The sequence below is a fragment of the Thamnophis sirtalis genome, unplaced genomic scaffold (genome assembly GCF_051295495.1).
Source record: "Thamnophis sirtalis isolate CommonGarterSnake01/CBP01778 unplaced genomic scaffold, rThaSir2_p1.2 scaffold_6, whole genome shotgun sequence".
Lineage (NCBI taxonomy): Eukaryota > Metazoa > Chordata > Lepidosauria > Squamata > Natricidae > Thamnophis > Thamnophis sirtalis.
The window spans coordinates 95,651,085-95,671,619 of NW_028261386.1; the positions used below are offsets into that span (position 1 = coordinate 95,651,085).

Sequence of the window (20,535 nt, forward strand, 5' to 3'; positions counted from 1 at the left end):
TCAAGAGCTTTAAGCATCTATATTTCATGAGAAAAAAATTATAAGTACTGTATATCATTAGGATGAAGATGCATGTGTTCCATGAACACATCATCTTCACTGATGATGGAACATGTAGTAATTTAATGTTAAATGCTTAATGAACTTTGTGCTCATCACTGTATTGTCAGGATTCAGAAAGGCGTTGGAATTATTCCTTATTCTGATTTCCTTATTTATTCTGTATTTTTGTATCTGAGAAAAGAAGATTAGATCGAATGATACATTCTATATAGTATAAATAGTTTAAACTCTAAAATCTTCCTAAGAGCATCTGATGAAAGCATGTACTATAAATACATTTTATATAAGAGATATATAGCATTTTATATATTGTGTATATCAAAATAGACATCTCCATGGCATAGTTCTGCTGAAAATGCAAATATCTGTTTTTAACTCATATCACAGGTTAATGTCTGGAGAACCCAGATCCTCACCATTGTTTCTATGGTTAGTTACAATACATAGTAATGCCTTTGCTATAAAGGAAATATACATAAGATTGCACAGTTAGCACTTCCCTCCATCATAATGCTTTATGGATGAATGATATTCCATCTCAGAAAAAAACAGAAAAAATATTTTTATCACACTACAGAGAAAAAGATATCTGTCCGTTCATCTACTTGAATGTTTTAAAAACAAGTAAACTCTTATGTCAATTTTTTAACGAAAATTATTCCTCACCCTTTTGAAAGCGTAAATAAAATAATCACGATATATTTATTATGTTGTAGATTCTAAAAGTGGATAGATTTTCTGCCAGAAAAAAATAATAGAATTTATTTAGCAAATAGAAGTGTTCCAGGAACACAATGAAGACAAAGATTTTAATACTGAAAAGGATGTCACATAACTTGCCATGTGTGTAAAAGTACCAATGACATTTCATGTATATAGACACGTTCTTCTATTCCATAAAAGATGGGAAACAGAACAATTAAGTCTGCATCAGATTCTGGTGTCTTACCTTACACTGATTACACTGACGACCCAGAACATTGGGCTTGCAATGACATTGTCCAGTCTTAGAGTCACAGGCTTCTGAAAATGAGCCATTGATATTGCAGCTGCAGGCTTGAGGTAGACAAGAATATGTTGCAATGAGACGATAATGAATATCCATAGAACACATACGTATCATACTGTATACATAAAACATTTCTTGGCAATCTTTTTCAAGAGTTTTAGTCATCTAGCTCCTGTAACATTTTAAATTATCTTACGCTAATGAACAGAAGGCTAGAAAAGATCAACTTCTGGAGCAGGGGATGTTCATACATTACAAATCAATTCCTGCTTTATGATTTAAAGCCTGTCATCCAGCTAATTCTCCACAGTTCTTATACAAGTAAAAGACTCTAGAATACCTAGCAAGGGAATAAAGAGGAAAAATGTTTTCTCTCATTTATCATCTTTTAAGAGCTGAAGAAGTGGAACTAATCCAAAAAGACACAATTCTTCATTTACCAGTAGCTTGCAGATTATAAAAAAAACAAGCAAATTAAGTCAATAATCTGATCTGTATGCAGACTAGGGACGTGCAGTCACTAGAGGCAAGGGAGGCGGGGCCTCACCAGTCTCCTGAGGGAAAGGAAAGAATTTTAAAGAATATTTTAAAAATAATTAAAGCCAGGATAGTTGCTACCAGATTTCAAGTCACAGTGGCTTGGTGTCTGCTCTCAGTGTTAACTATAGGAGGAGGCCAGAGAACTTGGGGCCTCCTTTGCATAAGGAATTTTTCGCCTTTTAAAAGAAAGAGTTAAAAAGCAAAAAATTTCATATGCAAAGGAGGCACTGATTCTCCCGCCTCCTGATCTGGGAGTAGCAAATCATGTCTTGCACTTGAGCGACTGCGCAATTGAGGTTGATTCAGGAGAGATTGCTCTGGGCCACCAGCCGCCATTTCTTCAGTAGCAATTTCTTCTCTGCATTTTCTACTGGGCGGCTTGCCCCAGCCTGCAGCCAGCCCAGCACCGAGCGGGGAGGATGAAGAGGAAGAGGGGGAGGAGCGGAGGAGGAGGTGAAGAGCAGTGAGTCCTTGTGCCGGCTGGCCGGCCAGGCAGGGAGCAGGTCGGGCGGGGGTTGGGTGGGCTGGCTCTGGCTGGCTGGGAAGGGGGGGATCATTGCCATTCAGGTGGCCCCCACTGCCAGCAGCTTGGGTGTCCTGGCTCTGTCCAAGTTGCTTGCCATCGTGCTCTGCCGCCTTGCCCCCCTGCCTCCTCCGACGAAGAATCCTGCTGACCCGGCCTGCAGCCAGCCCAGCGGGGAGGAGGAGGAGGAGGAGGAGGAGGAGGAGGAGGAGGAGGAGGAGGAGGAGAGCAGTGAGTCCTTGTGCCGGCCGGCCAGCCAGGTGGGGAGCAGGTCGGGCGAGGGGTGGGTGGGCTGGCTGGCTGGCTGGGTAGGGGGCCACCTGAGCGGCCATGATCCTCAGTGGCATACTTTTGGAATGTCAGCAGGGACAGAGGAGGCGGGGGGGCAAGGCAGTGGAGTGCGACAGCAAGCAGCTTGGATGGAGCCAGGACACCCAAGCTGCTGGTGGTGGGGGCCACCTGAGCAGCAATGATCCCGGCTCTGCTGCTCCTTGGCGGCATACTTTTGGAATGTCAGTGGGGACGGAGGAGGCGGGGGGCGAGGCGGCAGAGTGCGGTAGCGGCGAGAAGCAATACCCTCGCCGCTGTGTCCGACAGGCTTCTCACGTTTATGTCTGCCATAAATGCGAGATGCCTGTCGGACACAGCAGCGGGGACGTTGCATCTCGCCGCTGCTGCGCTCTTGCCTCACCAACAGTAACCCTCACCACACGCCACTGATGCAGACTAATGATTCCTTTGTGTCAGACCCTATGATGGCCTTATACCACTTGTAATTTACTCAGTTTAATAAAGCAACCAGCATTTGTGGCAGCCCAACATATGTTATTTTTCCTGAATTAGAGTGGAAGAAGTGAGGAACTATTAAATAATATCAAAGTCCAAATACATTTTCAATGTCAGGTTTTGTAAGATGTTTATACTTCAACTCCCAGAATTCCCCAAACAGTATGCATGATGGTTGGGAAATTCTGGGAGTTGGAGCATCTTAAAATTTCTGAAGTTGAAAAACACTACCTTTTACATTAACGGTGTCAAATGACAATTTGTACTGGCCTTTCATCTTCTGTTCAAAAAACTGTAAAATACTATTTAAGTATTAAATGGAGCATATATGACCATTCACTAAACACCTTTCCATCTTACTTTTTGTCCCTTGAGTAGATCTAGTTCTCAGAATAAGATTCTTCCTTATTAGCTTTAGGCAACATCTCATTCCAAATGTTGCATATGCATATTTTAAGAGACAGTGTTTCTTAAAATGAACCCCAAATATATTATTCCCTTAAAAAACTGACATTTGAAAATTGCCAATAATTGGCTCTGGGGAGTAGTTTTTTCTATGGATAACATAATCTATCTATTAGTCAGGATGTTGTTTATTTATGGATACTTTTCATGAAATTCAAAGCAATGAAAAATAAAATGATTATCTATGGTTGGATGTAGATGATTAGTTCAGCTGGTATAATGAACATCTTTGCCATATATAACCATGAATTTGGAATTTCAGATGCTAAAATACATGTCTCAAATTGTGTATGGTTTATCCTGATAGGTTTATCTATGAGTATATGTGATAATACTTGTTTAAATTACCCATATATTCCATCTATATTTGCAAATAAGCCCATGACCACTGAATTTTTAACCAATGTTCCATGAAAAATGGATACATTATTCAAACATTACCATACATTACCAGAGAATAAGTCATCTGGCAAAATTAAAACTATGTGTATATCTGTATCTGTAAAATAAGCCTTTATACATCTGATTCTGTGAAAAATGTTGAGTACTGGAACTGTGACTCAAGGAACATCAATGCAATGAAGGGAACTATAATTCCATCTTGATTTTTCAAATTTGGGGCTTTGATGTTGGTATCTTTAACAGATAAGTCATCAGACATGCTAGTGAATTGTTAATACATAAACTCATGCTAGTCTAAATTAACCAATTTCATTGTATTTATTTTGTACAATGACAATAAAGGCTATATTATCTAAATATGCTAGAATGTTGTTTGTACTGAGAATCTAAGCAGAGTCAGACTTATTTGGGATTTGGATGACCCCTACATCATACATATCTTAAGAGCTGCAGACTAGACAGAGACAATGAAGAACACAACACAAACTGCCTGTCTACATTCTTGAATGGGTGTTTTAATTATGGAAATAGGAATGAGAAATAGGAGTGTTTTTTCAACAGATCTGCAACTTTGCAGAAATGGTCAAGGAAAAACATCACGGAATAGGGGACAAAAGAATACAGTAAGAGAGCTCATCTTCAGACAACAGCTGTGGTTGCAACAATGATCAAGGGAAAACTTAACAATGGACAAGTGATAATATCACAGAAACAAATATAGGCAGAGATGAGTATCTCTAGGGTTTTGTTTTATTTTCCAGGCTTTATTTATTTATTTCCACAATACGTAAAACTTTAAAATGTAACTGAAAAAAGGAACTGGTTTCATAGAAGTCATGTTGGGGAGAGTCATACTCATTTTGTTTGTTACAGAACATCCCAACTATTTATTCAGAGATTATGATCAACAAATTGCTCTGAATTTCCTGCTATCTTCTGAGTCATTTTATAGATTAGCCCTTTTATAGATTAGCCAAAAACTAAAGTTCAGGTAAGGATTAGTGGTGTTTTATTTTTTCAAATTCAATTTCATCTAGTTTCTTATTTTTAAAATTGAAATTCATTCTACCTGCTTATATGTTAGAATGTGATTGGTTTTAAGTAATTTTTAAGTATTTTTGTTGCATTGTCTATAGTAAATTCATGCAGTTCCCTGCAAAAGCTTTAGCATTATTATTACATTTTTCACTTCCTGGCAAAACACTTAAAAACACTGAAATGGTTCTTTCCTGTCAAAGATTTGGCACCAATACTTATGTTTATCCTAAATAACCTGGGAACCCTTCCAAAGAAGGTATGATAATCTTTGAAAGGATTACCAGTTTTACACTCTTGCAATAATCAGAGAAATTGTCTAAATTATTTTTGTAGTCTTAGTGACTATATGCTTTCAACTGGTTTAGCAATGTTTGTTTCACACTAGAATACTCCAACTCCTCAACCTCTGGCATACAAACATGGCATTCAATGGAACACTTCACACCTCTCTTCCTCACAAATAAATACTTTAATTATGATTAATTTTACAGGGGTGATTCATTTCCGAACACTGTAAAAATGGAGGTAGTCAGTTTTTATAAATGTGCAAACATATATTCATGTACAATGTTTTATCTGTGTTTTTAGTTCTTTTGTCTTATTGCAGGGGGCATTTCCAAAAAGGGTTTAAAGCATGGTACCATAATGAAAGGGAGAATAATGGCTGTGGTCTGCATGAATAATATACAATTATATATAATAACTCTCCATGATGGAAAGAAAGTCAAAAATTGAAGTACAGAGGAATAGAAAAGGGTCATATCTGTAAAAAAAAAATTCATGACCACTAGGCTATTAACAGGCTATTGAGTGTGTGTGTGGGTAACCAACAAGACAATCTGAATGGCCCTGCTTTGTGTAATATGGATTTACTCTATGTAATGCTATGCAAATAAATGCACGTACCGTCTGACACACTCATGAGCTGTGCCTACAGGGAATGAATGCATTTTGACAGGAAAAGCAAATTTCCAGGACTTACGTTGACATTTCTTTACATCAAGAGCATCTCCGAAATACCCATCAGCACACTTCTCACAGTACTGGCCTGTTGTACCTGGCTTACATTTAAGACAAGCTCCAGACAAGCTGTCACAGCTGCCAGGAATGGAGAAGTCAAGGTTGTCATTACATTGGCAAGGCTGGCACAATCCCCCTGGTTTCGAAGGTTGTCCAAAATAGCCTTCTGCACACCTAGGGCGACAGACAGATCAGTTCAAACACTTACTTCGGCCTGTTGGTCTAAAACAATGGTTACAGTTTTGTGGTTTTTAGGAAGCACTAAAAATAGCTTGATTTGGATACTCTGAAGCATTTCCAGATCCTTTCATCATTTAAAAACAAACAAACAATAATAATAACAGACTACAGTAGCAAAAGTACCAGCTGATATTCTGCCAGCTATACTTTGTGTTAGATAATAATGTGGAAGGAAGGAAATAAGAAGGGACTATGCTGCAAGAATTAAAGATGAAGAAAATCATAGTTATAAATACCATCTTTGCATTGAAGTTTATGTGGCACCACCTAGGTACCACCTATAAGGGCACAGTACCATAACTTACTTAGAAAACTTCTATTCTCCTCCTCAACGTAAAAATCCCTGTTTAAGATGGAACCTAATAAACTTTGCAAAATGACAAGGAAGTAGAGTATATGTATAATAAATTTATATCTCTATCCATAAGAAAGACTGTTTCTGAATTATACATGTATGCAAATCAAATGCCTTACTCTGAATATGTTTAGGATAGTAGCTAAAATTCTCTTTGGACTCCTACCATAAAATGGGCATATCTGTAATGTTTAGGAGAAAATGTTAATGACCACGTCATATGAATCCTGTTCAGTGATCAGCTTCAAAGGAGGTTGATAGGGCAGAAGACAAATGGCTCCCTAAGACCATAGTCTCCATGACTGGTAATATATAACAACTGAATCTTATGCTTAGAGCCTTAGTCTGCTTATTTTGTTCTTAAATTACATAGAAGCATAGAACAAAGGTTCCCATGTGGCTAATGCAATATGATTGCTGGAAGTATATTGGAACAATAAAGATTCCTCCAATTAATACTCATTATTCTCTTTGCTTATCGGATTTTGTTACATTTTTTTATTTTTCCATTAGCCTTTGTCTTTCATCTGATAATTCCAGCAATTCCACCACCACCCCAAACCCTATTGTAATAATAACACTCTAAGGATGTGTGGAATGCATGAACTTCTAATCGTAACTCATTCTTCAATAAATGACAATCCACTTATATTGCTCTTTGGTGCTCTGCTACCTAAATTTAATACAAACTTTCTCTTGGTATAATAGATCTATATACCTATTCAAGCATTCCATTGGAACAAATTCTCCTAACAGAAGATCCTACTTTGATATCTTTCAGTTCAACTTGGGAATTGGAGGCATTACAGTTGTTAGGTTCTCCTTATATCTCAGCATTTCAAATCCTCTAATCTATTCTGCTTAGCTAAAGACATACTTTACTAATCACCATTTTATTTCCTTTTCATCTACTATGCCGACATTCATGGAAAACAAATTCATTTAGAAAATGAAATATATGACATTAGCAGGAAAAATAGGGTACCATTATCAGGATACTTATGAGTTATAAAAAGATATTGCTCATATTTTTCTAGGTTTTTAGCGTTAGTTATATCAGGATCAATCCTAATCTAGTAGAAAGTACATGTTTCTTCTGACGACTATAAAGTCATTCTCTTTCCAAAGTTCATGTTGTGACTTTTAGGTTAAATCACTCAGTATTAATTCACAAAGAATCTGATTAATCTATTCAGAAAGGATATTTGGGAAATAATAATTATTCCACATGAATGAAAGGAAATTGTTGAGCTGCATATGATGATTTCTGAAATAATTGAACACTAGTCATTTCTAGAGGGCAGCAAGATCCAACTGTGCTTGCTTTTTTGAACACTGTAGCTTAAGAAAAACAACAGAACATAAACTTAAGCAAGAATTCTTGGATGTGGACCTGTCCAGCACTTTGCAAGTTGCATCTCAGTTTCCCTCACGAAAGTTCTTTGGATTTGTTTCACACACTTTTAGATTCATTTATAGGCCTCTTCTAGATCTTGTAAATACCAGAAAAGGCCTCTGAGATTGTTCCTGTGTAGATCGGAGCGAAGCAAAATGCCTGATTCACTCTTAGAAATGAGAGAGTTGTATTTCTTTACAAAGCAGCTTTGAGTCACAGTGGGTTTACTCAAATCTAGGTGGAAAAGGAATATAGAGTACAGAATAATAGAGTTGGAAGAGACCTTGGAGATTTTCAAGTCCAACCCCCTGCTCAAGTAGGAGACCCTATACCAGTGATGGTGAAGCATTTTGGCACCGAGTGCCGAAAAGAGAGCAAATGCTCGCACAACCCAGAAGAGGAGCTGCAAAGGGGACATGCAAAGGGGGAAATGAACTTCCGGTTTCTGGCACTTGCATGCACATTGGCCACCTAGCCTTTCAGTTACTGGCATGCATGTGTGCATGATGATCAACTGGCTAGCATGCATGCCCGCACCAGAAAATGTTCCAGTTTCCAGCACTGCCGCATGCACGAAGGCCAGCTGATCGTTATGTGTGCATGCACGCCACAAACCTGGAAGAGGAACGGGCAATGCAGCACATGCCAGGCAAAATGGCTCTGTGTGCCACTTTGGGCATGCGTGCCATAGGTTCTCCCTCATGGCACTATACAATTTCAGACAGTCTTTTCTCAAAAGCCTCCAACAATGAAGCACCCACAACTTTTGAAGGCAAGAGGTTCCACTAATTAAATGTTCTCATTGTTAGGAAGTTTTTCCTTAGTTCTAGGTTGCTTCTCTCCTTAATTAGTTTCCATCCACTGATTCTTGTCTTGCCTTCTGATGCTTTGGGAAGTAAGGGATTTATAATTTCAAAGTGTAAATATAGACTCACTGCAAAGGATTTTTTTAAATTTTAAAAAGGGTCCACAACAATATTTTGTTTGTAATTTACAGGTAGTTGTTGCTTAATGAGTTTCAATGGACACCTGCCCAAGTATCTCGAAAGATACTTATGACCTGGATTTGAAGTTCTGATTTCTGCCCCCCCCAGTGGTCACATGATTGCACTTTGAGCACTCAGCAACTAGCTGCCATTTGCAGTGTCCTGCGGTCATATGGCTGTGATTTACAGGATTTTGTTTTGCCAGAAACTGGTGTTTGTTTTATTTTCTAGTAAAAAAAGAAAAACAACAGTTTCACTTAACAACCATGACATTTGCTTTGACTGCCGCGAAAAATAATTTCATAAAATTGGATTGGTCACATGATTACCTGCTTAATGACAGGCACAATTAACCAATATAATTCTGACCTCAATTAGGGTCCTAAGTCAAGGAGTATCTGTAGCACAGTCACTTCCATGTTTTTCTCCATTTTCTGCTAACTTTCCCTGCTTTAGAAATTTCTGAAAGTTTCTTGTTTTCCTTACATTAAAATAAAATCATGTCAGTGGTTTCTGGTTCCTCCCTGAAATAAATTCCAAACAGTTACCTTTGAGAGCTTCTAAATTCAAAAGTCTCAATCTTTGCTGAACATGCGTTATGCCATTCACCTCGAGATCAACTATAACACCTCAGATGTTCTTGATGAGACCTGAGAACTGAATTAGAGCAAAAGATGGGGAGAAGAAGAAAGGAGAGAAAAAGAGAAAGCCACACAGAGAAAGACAATATCCCAAGTACAGGCCTTAGGGCAGGGATGTCCAAACTTTTTACAAGGAGGCCCAGATTTGGTGAGATGAAAATGTGTTGGGTCGACCATTCAACCTGACATTCTTTGAACCATTAACATTAAATGCAAATGAACTATTTTATGAAAGACTAAACAAATAACTCAGGCAGGGAGAAGAGGCTGTGGGCCACTCGAAATTTGAAAACGGGCCGCAATTGGCACCCGGGCAGACTTTGGATATGCCTAACTTAGGGTATAACCATGAAAGTAATAAGGAATCCATTGAGAGAAAAAGGTTGGTAACAAAGGCAGAAACATTCCACATTTACCAAAGGAGAAATGATATCAACTTAAGATACAGTAAGGAAATAGTTACAGAACATCTGGAATATGAAATGATGTTCCTTTTTTTAAAAGGGTAAAGACAAGAAAAGATGAAGCAGCAGCAGCAGAAGAAATGGGCAACTGTTAGTCCAGATAAACACATATAAATGTAGCCCAGTAATGTATAAAGATTTGGCAAGAGAGGAAAATAACTTGAAAAAGAAACACTCATAAAGTCAGTTCAAGCACTGAAGAGGAAACATTGTGGTTTCAAGGCAAAATTAATGAAGAACACTTCATGATAATTTCTAAATTAGTTAGTTTAATAGCTACACATGACAGAGGAGCACTGGCATGCTAAAACATGAAGAGATTCCAGGCAAATTCTGAAGTGATTACTCACTTTCAGTTAATAACTTCTATAGAAGGTTTTCTAAATACACAAATGCAAGTGCCTTGAGCATTTTTATGCAATTTGTAACCATAAAAAAAGCAGATTCATTTCTTGCTTTCCATGGATGGCACTTGTGAATGGAAATCTCAATGACCTCCACATTGACCAAGTTATAAGTAAGTACTTTTCAGCTGATTTGGTTCTTACATTTTTTAGCTTCACATCTCTCAGGTTTGAGAAGAGGCCAGCAGAGAGGAAAGATAGACAGAAAAATGTTCAGAAGTGACAGTAACGGTGATAAGTGAATGAATATGTAAGTCTTTCTTGTGGCAGATGGATTAGGCCAAATATAGCACAATATAGACTTTCTGTAAATGTTGAATTCTTTGATTCAGTTCCCAGGTTTCCTGTTAATGAAGGGTAGCATATGGCCAATTGAATATACTTTCTAAAATTTTCCTCCTTACTGTTAGACTGGAGGAACATTCTATAATTGTTTGTACTTCTTTATATGAATTGAAATTCCTCAAATGTCACATACTGCAGCATGTATTCTAGTGCAATGTTTCTCAACCCTAGTAGCTTTAAGGTGTATGGATTTCAGCTCCTCATGCTGACTGGGGAATTCTATAAGTTGTTGTCCATGCATCTTAAAGCTGCCAAGGTTACCATTGTCCTGCTACACTGTCTTAGTAGACAGACTAGACAGTTATCACTGTCCTAGTAGATCCATTTTTATGTCCTTAAAAATAGTGCTTTACCATTTTAATATTTGTAGAGATTCTATGCATGTCCTGATCTTTCTCCTTATAAACCACTCTTATAGAAACTGTGGAATTACAGTGATGAGAACTATGAAAAAGAATACGGGGCAGAATGAAAAAGAGTTTGGATGAGAAAAAAATGCACATAAGAGAAAAATGGTGCATGATGTATATACGGATAAAAAGATAGTTGCAAAGAACTATAGCAGAGAACAGTTAAAAGAGAGAAGATGTAAAACAATTTTGTTAGAAATATAAAATTATTTGGAATAAATAAGACTAGAGGTCCAAACAAGAAGCTTTTACTAAAGTGAAGAGAATTGAAAATAAATGTGAAAAAAGAATTTAGGATGAAATTGAAATGACACAATGCTGGAAGGAGTATTTTTTAAAAAATATATGCATGAGAATGATGACAATATGTTGAGTCCTGAAACAAGATTTACAAATGTTAATGTCAACAAAAAAAAATGATGCCCTCGAAGTCATAAATGCTGTGATGATCTTGGAAAACAGTAATGTTGCAGGCATAGATGGTATAACACTTAAAATATCAATGTGGTTTGCTTAAGAAGTGGTTGCACAACATGTTTAATCTTTGATGCATGCATCTCTATCTGACATTCACAAGAACCTGTCATTGTTCTGATATACAAAAGAAAAGGTAGGAAGAAAGAATGCAGATTGACAGGGAAATTGGTTTGCTAAATATGCTTAGCAAGTTTTTGGCATAATTTTAATAAAAAGAATGAGATAAGACAATGATGAGAGAATGCAATGAGAAGACATTGACAAAACTTGAAAAGAGGACCTTTAGCCAGGCAGGGGTTGTGCAGATTATTTTATGCTTGTCGATTTAGAGAAAGTATATGATAAAGTGAACAGGTTTGAATTATGGAACATTTTTCTGGAAGTCAGTTGGCTAGTGTAATTAGAATGATATATGATGTAAATAAAATATTATGAGAATGAATCAAATGCTTGGCAATGTTTCGACAGCACTGAGGAAAGAGTAGGGCAAGATAAGTAATGGCTATTGAATATGTTGATGCATAAAGCATCACCAACATATTGATGATATGTTGATATTGATGATATGTTTGAACGTCACAACGTAGGTTTGTGATGTTATACTTATGATGTAACACAATAAAATATATGTAAGTATGTATGTTTATAAAGCTATGCTTTTTTATTCAGAACTTCAATAATTTGCAGCAAAGAATAGATTCTGTAGAAATCTGAAAATTAATGAACCAAAACAATATTTATTTAAAAGAGTTAATTCAAGAAAAAAACAAGCTTGAAGAAACAAGGTTGAGCAAAAATGCTAACGGGAATAAAGTTTTAAGTTAATTATATGGGACTTTCTCTATGCCTTTGCTTGAGAAACTAGGGAGTGCCGTGATAATGGAATGATTTGCAGGTATGAAGGTTAATCTTAATATAAGTGGAATATCCTTGACCAATAAGCAGTTACAGAACATGAGAAGTAGTGTCAGCAGAATATGGTGAACTCTGTGGGACAGCATAGTTTTTTAAAAATAAATGGCATATAGGTAGCTCTTTAAGTAGGTTAATGGAGAAATGATAAAGATCATTATAGTTCTTTGTCAACAAGTGTGGGGGGAAAAAAGAAATATGGCTCAAAATAGAAAAGATCCATGTTACATCCCACCCCTAAAGTAATTAGACATATAGGAATATATCACAATTATAAGACTATAGTCCTAATAGCACATGCTAGCAAGATTATGTTGGAGATTCTGCAAAAGAGTTTAAAGCCCTATATGGAGAGAGAAGCAGGTGTCAGAAATAACAGGGAAACATGAGAACTTATAGCTAATATTAGATGGTTAGTTGAAATAGTAACAGAGTATTAAAAAGAACATTACTTCAGTTTGACAGGCTAATTTAAAGGTTTTGATTGTATTAAAAATTCAAGATTTAGTAAGCCTTTCAAAACAAAGCCATATTCCAGCCTTTGATTCTTCAGATATGAAATTGCTACAATAATTAGGAAGCTATATTTACTAACGTAAAAAGATTTACCATCAGAAAAGATTTACCATCAAAAAGAAGACTGTATTCTATCACCATACCTATACATCTATACATCTGCATACATTATATAAATTTCAAGGATGGAAAAACTAAAGTGTGGGATTGAAATTGGTGTAATAAGAGATATGTAGATACTATGTTGGCTGCAGAAACTAAAGAAGACCTAAGAACAAGCATACCAGAAGTAAAACAAGAGATTAAAGATAGGGCTTTCACTGAACATGAAGAAAACTAAAATTACATCAACAGGAACATTACATCAACAGAAAAAAATGATAGAAGTAGTTGTCAGTTATAATTATCTAGGCTCCACAATTAATGAAGAGGAAGAATATGTAAAGAAGATTGAAAAAAGAATAACAATGGTCAAAAAAGTATTGAAGGGCCTAGACAAATCCTTGAAAGATTGAGACATTTCAATCAAACAAAGATTAGTCTGGGAAATTGAATGATATTCCTGTTATAAAATACAGATATATGGATTTTTTTTTTTTAGTGATTTTATTAATATTTGTAGGCCGCCCTTTTCCCTGAGGGGACTCAGGGCGGCTCACATAAAATCGGGGAAGGGGAATACAGACATTAAGATAAGACATGTAATAAAATAGTAAACAACATACATTCATCATTCGGGAGGGGAACTATCCTTGTCCCCAGGCCTGACGGGCGAGCCAGTTCTTCAAGGCTGTGCGGAAGGCCTGGACGGTGGAGAGGGTGCGAATCTCTACGGGGAGCTCGTTCCAAAGGGTCGGGGCTACTACTGAGAAGGCCCTCCTCCTTGTAGTTGCCAGCCGACACTGGCTGGCCGATGGAATACGGAGGAGGCCTAATCTATGTGATCTTATTGGTCGCAGGGATGTAATTGGCAGAAGGCGGTCTCTCAAGTATCCAGATCCACTGCCATGTAGGGCTTTATGGGTGACTAATAGCACCTTGAAGCGCATCCGGAGATCGACAGGTAGCCAGCGCAGCTCGCGGAGGATAGGTGTTATGCGGGTGAACCGAGGTGCACCCACAATCACTCGCGCGGCCGCATTCTGTACTAGCTGAAGTCGGATGAACTCTGCATGAGAGCAAGAGGAAGAAGATTGGCTCCTTTCATACACGGTGCTAGAGAAAGCTGCTTCACATTCTTTGGGAAGCCGAGAAAACCAACCTTCAGTACTAAAATACATTAAGACAGAATGTTCACAGGAAGCAAGTAACTAAAACTTAACTAAAACTAGGGAAACATCAAGAGGGTCAGTGGTGGGATGTTGCCGGTTTAACAACCAGTTCCTTGAGCATGTGCTTTGTGTGCATGTGTGTTTTGTGCACATGCAGCACTGAAAATGGAGCATTTAGAAGCTTAGCTGCTTACCTTCCAAGTCAGCAACGCTAAGTAAAACAGCTGGCTGTGCTGCGTGATTGAGATGCGTTAGAAAGCAGGAAATAAAGGACAGGATAGAGCAGGAGGCAGATAGGTGGGCCCAGCTGATCATTGGAGCGAACTGGTTCGCTCCCAGGTGATCATCAGAGCTACCAGTTTATCCAAACCAGTCCAAACTAGTAGAATCCCACCCCTGAAGAGGGCTGATGCATTTATGAAAAATATGATGTCACCGTACTAGGTAAAGAGGTGAAAGGAGAAGAAGCAGCTAAAAGACATGAAGTGAATATTTATTTTTTATTTGTTAAATTTATTTGCCACCCACCTTGCTGAAGAACTACCCTGAGCACAGGGTGGGTTGCTGCTGGTTTTACTACAGGTTCGCAACCTGTGCACGTCAGGCGTGCACATGCACTATTAAATGTAAATTGTTCTTCACACATGTGCAGAACAATTTACAGTGAACTATGCACACGGAGTCATTAAAATCTGAAATGGTGACAGCCCAGCGGCGGTGAGGGAACCGGGTCGGGGGCTTGGCAGGCCTGGGTCTCTGCCGGTTCTGCACCCCATGCCTGAATTCCGGGAGCAACCCACCTCTGCATGGGTAGCTTATAACAATAAAAACAGAAATGAAGAGTAAACATAATAGTATCAAAGTAACAAAACAATAAAGATAAACAATGACATAAACAATCAAGGTATCATAATATGTGATTTAAAATGGGTGGAGGGAAGTCAGGAGTGCAGGGGCGAGGAAGGATTTGGCATCAGCCCAGTTGCCACCTCTAATGTGGTACTCTTCTCCCCCATTGGGTCTCCAGGCCAGCTTGCAGAGCTAGAAGAGACCGAGTGCTGGAAGCCCCCCAAACACACCTGCAAGAATTGTGTAATGAGCTGAGAGACAGAGTATCTTGGAGACCATTCATCCAGAGTTACCAGAAATCAGCTGTGGTGGTACAGTGGTTATAGTGCAGTACTGCAGACTACTTCTGCTGATCACTGGGTACCAGCAGTTTGGCAGATCAAATCTCACCAGGCTCAAGGTTGACTCAGCCTTCCATCCTTCCGAGGTGGGTAAAATAATTGTTGTGGGGCAATATGCTGACTCTGTAAACCACTTAGAGAGGGCTGTAAAAGCACTATGAATCAGTATATAAGTCTAAGTGCTAGTGTTATTCAGTGGAGCATCACAATAAAAATATGGGATTTTAAAATATAGGACAGAAAACTAGAAAGGGGAAACTGTCTCCAATTTATGTTTCCCCTTTGAATCACGCCTGTCTTTTATTGACTTTTAATTGTCACAATTTTAAAAACATTTCACTCAACCCACTTCAAGGAAAGAGCAAAAAAAGAGAACAAAGTGAAGATGTACAGTTTTCATCATTGACTGCCAAATGTCTGCATTTGTCTTTGTTCACTCACTTGGGAAGTCATTCATTTTTATCATCCAAAAAACGGCGGGTGGGTGGGAGAACACTTATGAAACATTGAGATGGTAACAATAATCCTGTTTTCAGATACTGAATAAACATTTGAAAGAATCCAAAGCTAATAAGTTCAAAAACACACAATTAAAAATAATTAAGATAAATAAATCTCACCCTCTTTCTCACTTGAATTTGGCTCATTCTGAAGAGATGAAATGGCAACTCACTGAATAATTGATTAAATACACTCTTAGTATTCTAAACAAATTTGGAAGGCAGTATAACAACAATTAAACCATTCTCAAAACCCAGCAAAATAAAAAAAAGAAGAGAGAAAAATGTTTTTTGATGTAATATTTCATGTTTATCTGGAGAATTATACTTGTTGGCTCATAAAGCAGCTGAAGAAATTTTCTCATTAAAATAGAATTCTTGCATGCCAGTGATATTCTATGGCAATTATGGGGCACTACCGTACATAGGTCTTTAAATATGGGTATATTAATATGAAAAGACATTATGCTTTTAAAAAAATAATGGAACATTCTTAGATCCCCCCACCCCATATTAAAAAGCATGCAAAACTATCTTACCTTTCACAGCGTAAACCAGCATACCCAGGGGGACATCCATCACAAATGAATCCATGAGTTTGGTCCAAATGACACGTGGGACTGAAACTTTGTTGGTGGTGGAGAGCAAGAACCAGGTTAAGGAAAAAGCATAGAAAGAAATTCATTAGCAGCATAACTACTGTTGTTTTCTGAGAGCGCGGCTTTCAAAACAGAGGAAGGGGAAAGTCTGTCTGGTCTCACACACAGAGCTTAGGGTTTGGCTCCAGCCAGTGGAGCTATTTCTGCCGACACTGGATATAGCTCAAACTAGTGGCAGCATTCAAATGACATGTTGTTATGGGCCTTTGGTCTATCAATGAGACTCTACTCCATTTAAAAAAAGCAGGAATGTACAGCTGTTTGTCTGAGCCCCTAAGGGCCTGGCAACATTAGATTCCCAAGAGAAAGTTCACTGCAGCTGAAGGACAATTGATGGGGATGTTCAATAATCCCAGTTTACATAAACAGATAAAACACACTCCTGCACTGAAGAGAAAGTAAGTTGCTGCTTTTTAAGGGACATTATCTAACAGCATGTAATTGCATAGGTCAACTGACTAAATAACTAGCATCTAACATCTTGCCTCAAGGCAATATCCACTTGTTGACTTTCTGTTGGCAGAAGATGTTCTTAGAATGGGAGAATGTAGTTTTTCTGACTGCAACCTTCTGTGCTATTTTGAATAGTCTTCTAAGTCTCTGGAGCAGACTTCAGGAAAAGAATGAGGATGTGGGACTAGCCAATGATCACAACCTTTCTCATTCTGCTAACAGTGCCTTCGATAATCAATTAGTTACTATCCATAAAGCAATTCTATTCACAATCAGGAGGGCATTTCCAATCATTTCAATCTGTCATCAGGTAATCCTAGAAATATTTCCTCAAAAACAAATCTCGCTGAATTCAAAGGGACTGGCCCCCAAGTAGCAAAAACTGATTGCAAAGTCCATTAATCATTTTCAACAAAATAGCAGTTTTTTCACCACTTCTAGCCTGAAGTTTCAAAAAGTTGCATATATCACAAATGGAGCTTTATATTGATTTATTGGATGGTTTCCTCTCTTTTTTTTCAAATATTATAGCAGCTGCAAAGTTGCTTTTACACGTATATAATAAGTTCATTATCTCTGAAGACATTTTACCCTAGCTGTGGCGCTCTGCCTTCTAGTCTTTTTCCTCTATATTTCTTTTCCTCCCCTATCTGATTGACACACTGGAATGAAGTAATCTGCTGGCACACTGAAAGATACAAGCAGTTTGAAACAACAGGGTATCTGTCACTCTAGTATTTTAAAGAGATCAGTCTTCAATTATTCTTCTTTTTATTTCACTTTGAGATTTGTTTGCACTACATAGTTGTTAAATTTTCCAAACAACTCAGCAGTAGGTTTGCAGCCTTAGGATAAAGCTTAGTTTAACGTGATTGTAGCAGTGCAATAAATATAAGCAAGTAATGGCATCAGTCTTTCTTCTACTAACAATTAACACCTGCAACATTATAAGACCTAAGTGAAATTTTTAAACAAGTCTTATGAATTGACAGGTGAACCGTTATTAAAAGAAACCATACAAGCTGCGGTTTTAATTATTGTGTTTTCTGCTGAAGTCTAAAGTTTCTGATTGGCAGCAGAAAACAAACATGTATCTATTTAGGAAATATCATTAAATTTAATGGAACTTATTTTCCAGTAACCATAACCTAGATGGATGATATAAAAAGGTATTTTAAGTCCGAAGAAAGTAATATTTTTGTGGGCATTCCAACTACACCCTGGGTTGTATGAATTAAATCAGGACTGGCAGAATAGCAGAAAACAACCCAGCTCTTCTTTTTGGTTATTTGGACAAATTGGTTATTGTTTGCTTGCTTGCAAAGAATAAGCTTCCTGAACCAATTGTAGGATACTTAAAAACAAAAATGTGTGAAAAAATCACACAACTGAAAATGGTGATTTGCAACTAAATTTTGACATTATAATCTTATGGACCTCAAAATGCCACAACATATATAAGCTCATTTGCCTGCCCCCTTAATGATAATTCTGTTTATCAAAATAATTGTTAGAGATTCTGGTAGGAGAAAGGAGAGAAATAGTTCCATTTATGTGAGGAAAGAACACAGCACAGAGATGGAAAGTAGCAGAAAAGCATTCCTGAAATCCATGTCATTTATTTTATTTGCCAGGTATGTGAATTTTGATCTTACTCAACCAGCATGACCTGATTAGATCCTCAGAAAGTGTGCTGTTTATGTAAATATAGCAAGTATAATAACCTCAGATGTTTTAGATATTGTATATTCTAAAGGGAGAGTCCAGCAAGGCAAAGAACATTATTTTTTCCAACTTAATTTCCATATGTGTTCTGACCTAGGCTTCCTGATACAGTAAAAAGCAGACACAGTCTTAAAAATCCTTTTTTTTATTTCAAAGTACCCCCAGTATACAATTAATAAGGCTCAGAGATAAACAGTTGAGAATACCCAGTACCATATATACTTCAAAGTCTAATTCTACCTATCTCCATTGTTGTCAAATCCATCGTGCATGCGAGGCTTGCCTGCTGCTAGTTCTTCTCTTTCCTTTATCATGGCCACATGGAATACATAGAGTTGGTAACAGACCAACAAGTCACAAAGCACTGCAAATAGACATCAGATTTCTGAAGACTATATAACTGTCTATAGTGAATAGTGCCTGACAATTTGAAAGTTAAGCAACTCTCCATGTTAATTATGGTGCACATTGAGAATCTGAAAGAAATTATTCCACCCTTGTATAAGCAGAGCCTTTCAATAAAAAAAACCTGTAATTTTCAAGCTTCTTGAGCAGGTGAAAAGAGGTGGCTGCTTTAAGAATTGTATTAACTTTAATAAGGCAACATCTTAAAATAGCAGCATCTTTATTCAGGCTTACATGGCAGTCTGCAAAAAGTTGGGCTGTTTAAACAAATAGGGAAAATATGCTGGCATAACTCCTTCTTAATTATTTTTCAAGCTTGTATATTATGGTATCTAAAAATTGGAAGCTTTGCTTGTCCCTCTGTCAAATTATTGAGTCTTCTAAGAGGAAATTATGGGTTTTTTTCTGGACCATGTGCTTTTATTATAAAAACATATTATAATAAAATATATAAAAGCTGAGTCATAAGAAGGCTCATCTTTTTCCAGAGTACAAGATCCAAGAAATTAGCTATTCCTATTCCAAAGTGAACTCTATAGGTTTAACCCCAGTTTGCTGAGAACTATAGAAAATCTCAGGAGAAATAGATCTTCCTACCAAACTGAACTTTGGGGATCATAATAGATCTATGACAGTGGTGTTTTCCTTTTCCCTTTTATCTGAACATTGTGAAAATGATGGAATATAAAATAAAGCATTGTGTGATTGTAATGAAAAGGTACTTTGTGTTGATATTTATTGCTTTACTGAGAACTGAGAGAACTGGTGATTTTTTGTGATACCTTGTACATTGATGCTAATCTTTTTTTGTTTTCTCATGGACTGATGAAAGAATACTTCAAGGAACAATTTGATAGTATTTTTACTGACTGAATTTGCAACTTACTTGTTTGAAGATATACTCAGTGGGCAGGTACACAGCTGGCAGTCATCAGCTTTCCCTTTAGTAGCATCTCCATAGAAACCAGGAAGACATCTATCACAATATCGACCACCTGTGTTGTGCTTGCAGTTCTAAACAGACAGAGGAAGAAGACACAAAACATCCTTTTTCAGTGCATCATAGAGTACTAGGTTTTAAAAGTAACCTAGCATGGTATGGAATCCCTTAGGACTCAAATTGATGCTTTGCTTCCATCAAAGACTTCAGACTTTGTACTATCCCATCTTATATAGCCTATTCCCAGCCTATTTCACATTCTTGTAACAACTTTATAAACCATGATAGTTTGAAAACCAATATATGACTCAAGATCACCTTGTAAGTCAGATGGCTGACTTTAATTGTATTGAGTTTCTCTAGCCCAATATTATAACCATCATCTTCCAGACAGAAAATT

At 37.4% G+C, this 20,535-nt stretch overlaps 1 protein-coding gene across 9 annotated transcripts in view; it reads right to left on the reverse strand.

Moving 5' to 3' along the window:
* The window catches only part of LAMA2 (laminin subunit alpha 2), a 474,492-nt gene that overhangs the window by 160,194 nt on the left and 293,763 nt on the right, over window positions 1-20,535 (reverse strand). For all 9 annotated transcript variants that reach the window (XM_087718512.1, XM_087718505.1, XM_087718507.1 and 6 more), the window contains 4 exons: window positions 20,082-20,209; window positions 16,493-16,579; window positions 5,809-6,020; window positions 1,013-1,119 (listed from right to left, as the gene is read on the reverse strand). In XM_087718512.1, the coding sequence (XP_087574638.1) occupies window positions 1,013-1,119; window positions 5,809-6,020; window positions 16,493-16,579; window positions 20,082-20,209 (534 nt within the window). The remainder of the gene's footprint in view (window positions 1-1,012; window positions 1,120-5,808; window positions 6,021-16,492; window positions 16,580-20,081; window positions 20,210-20,535) is intronic.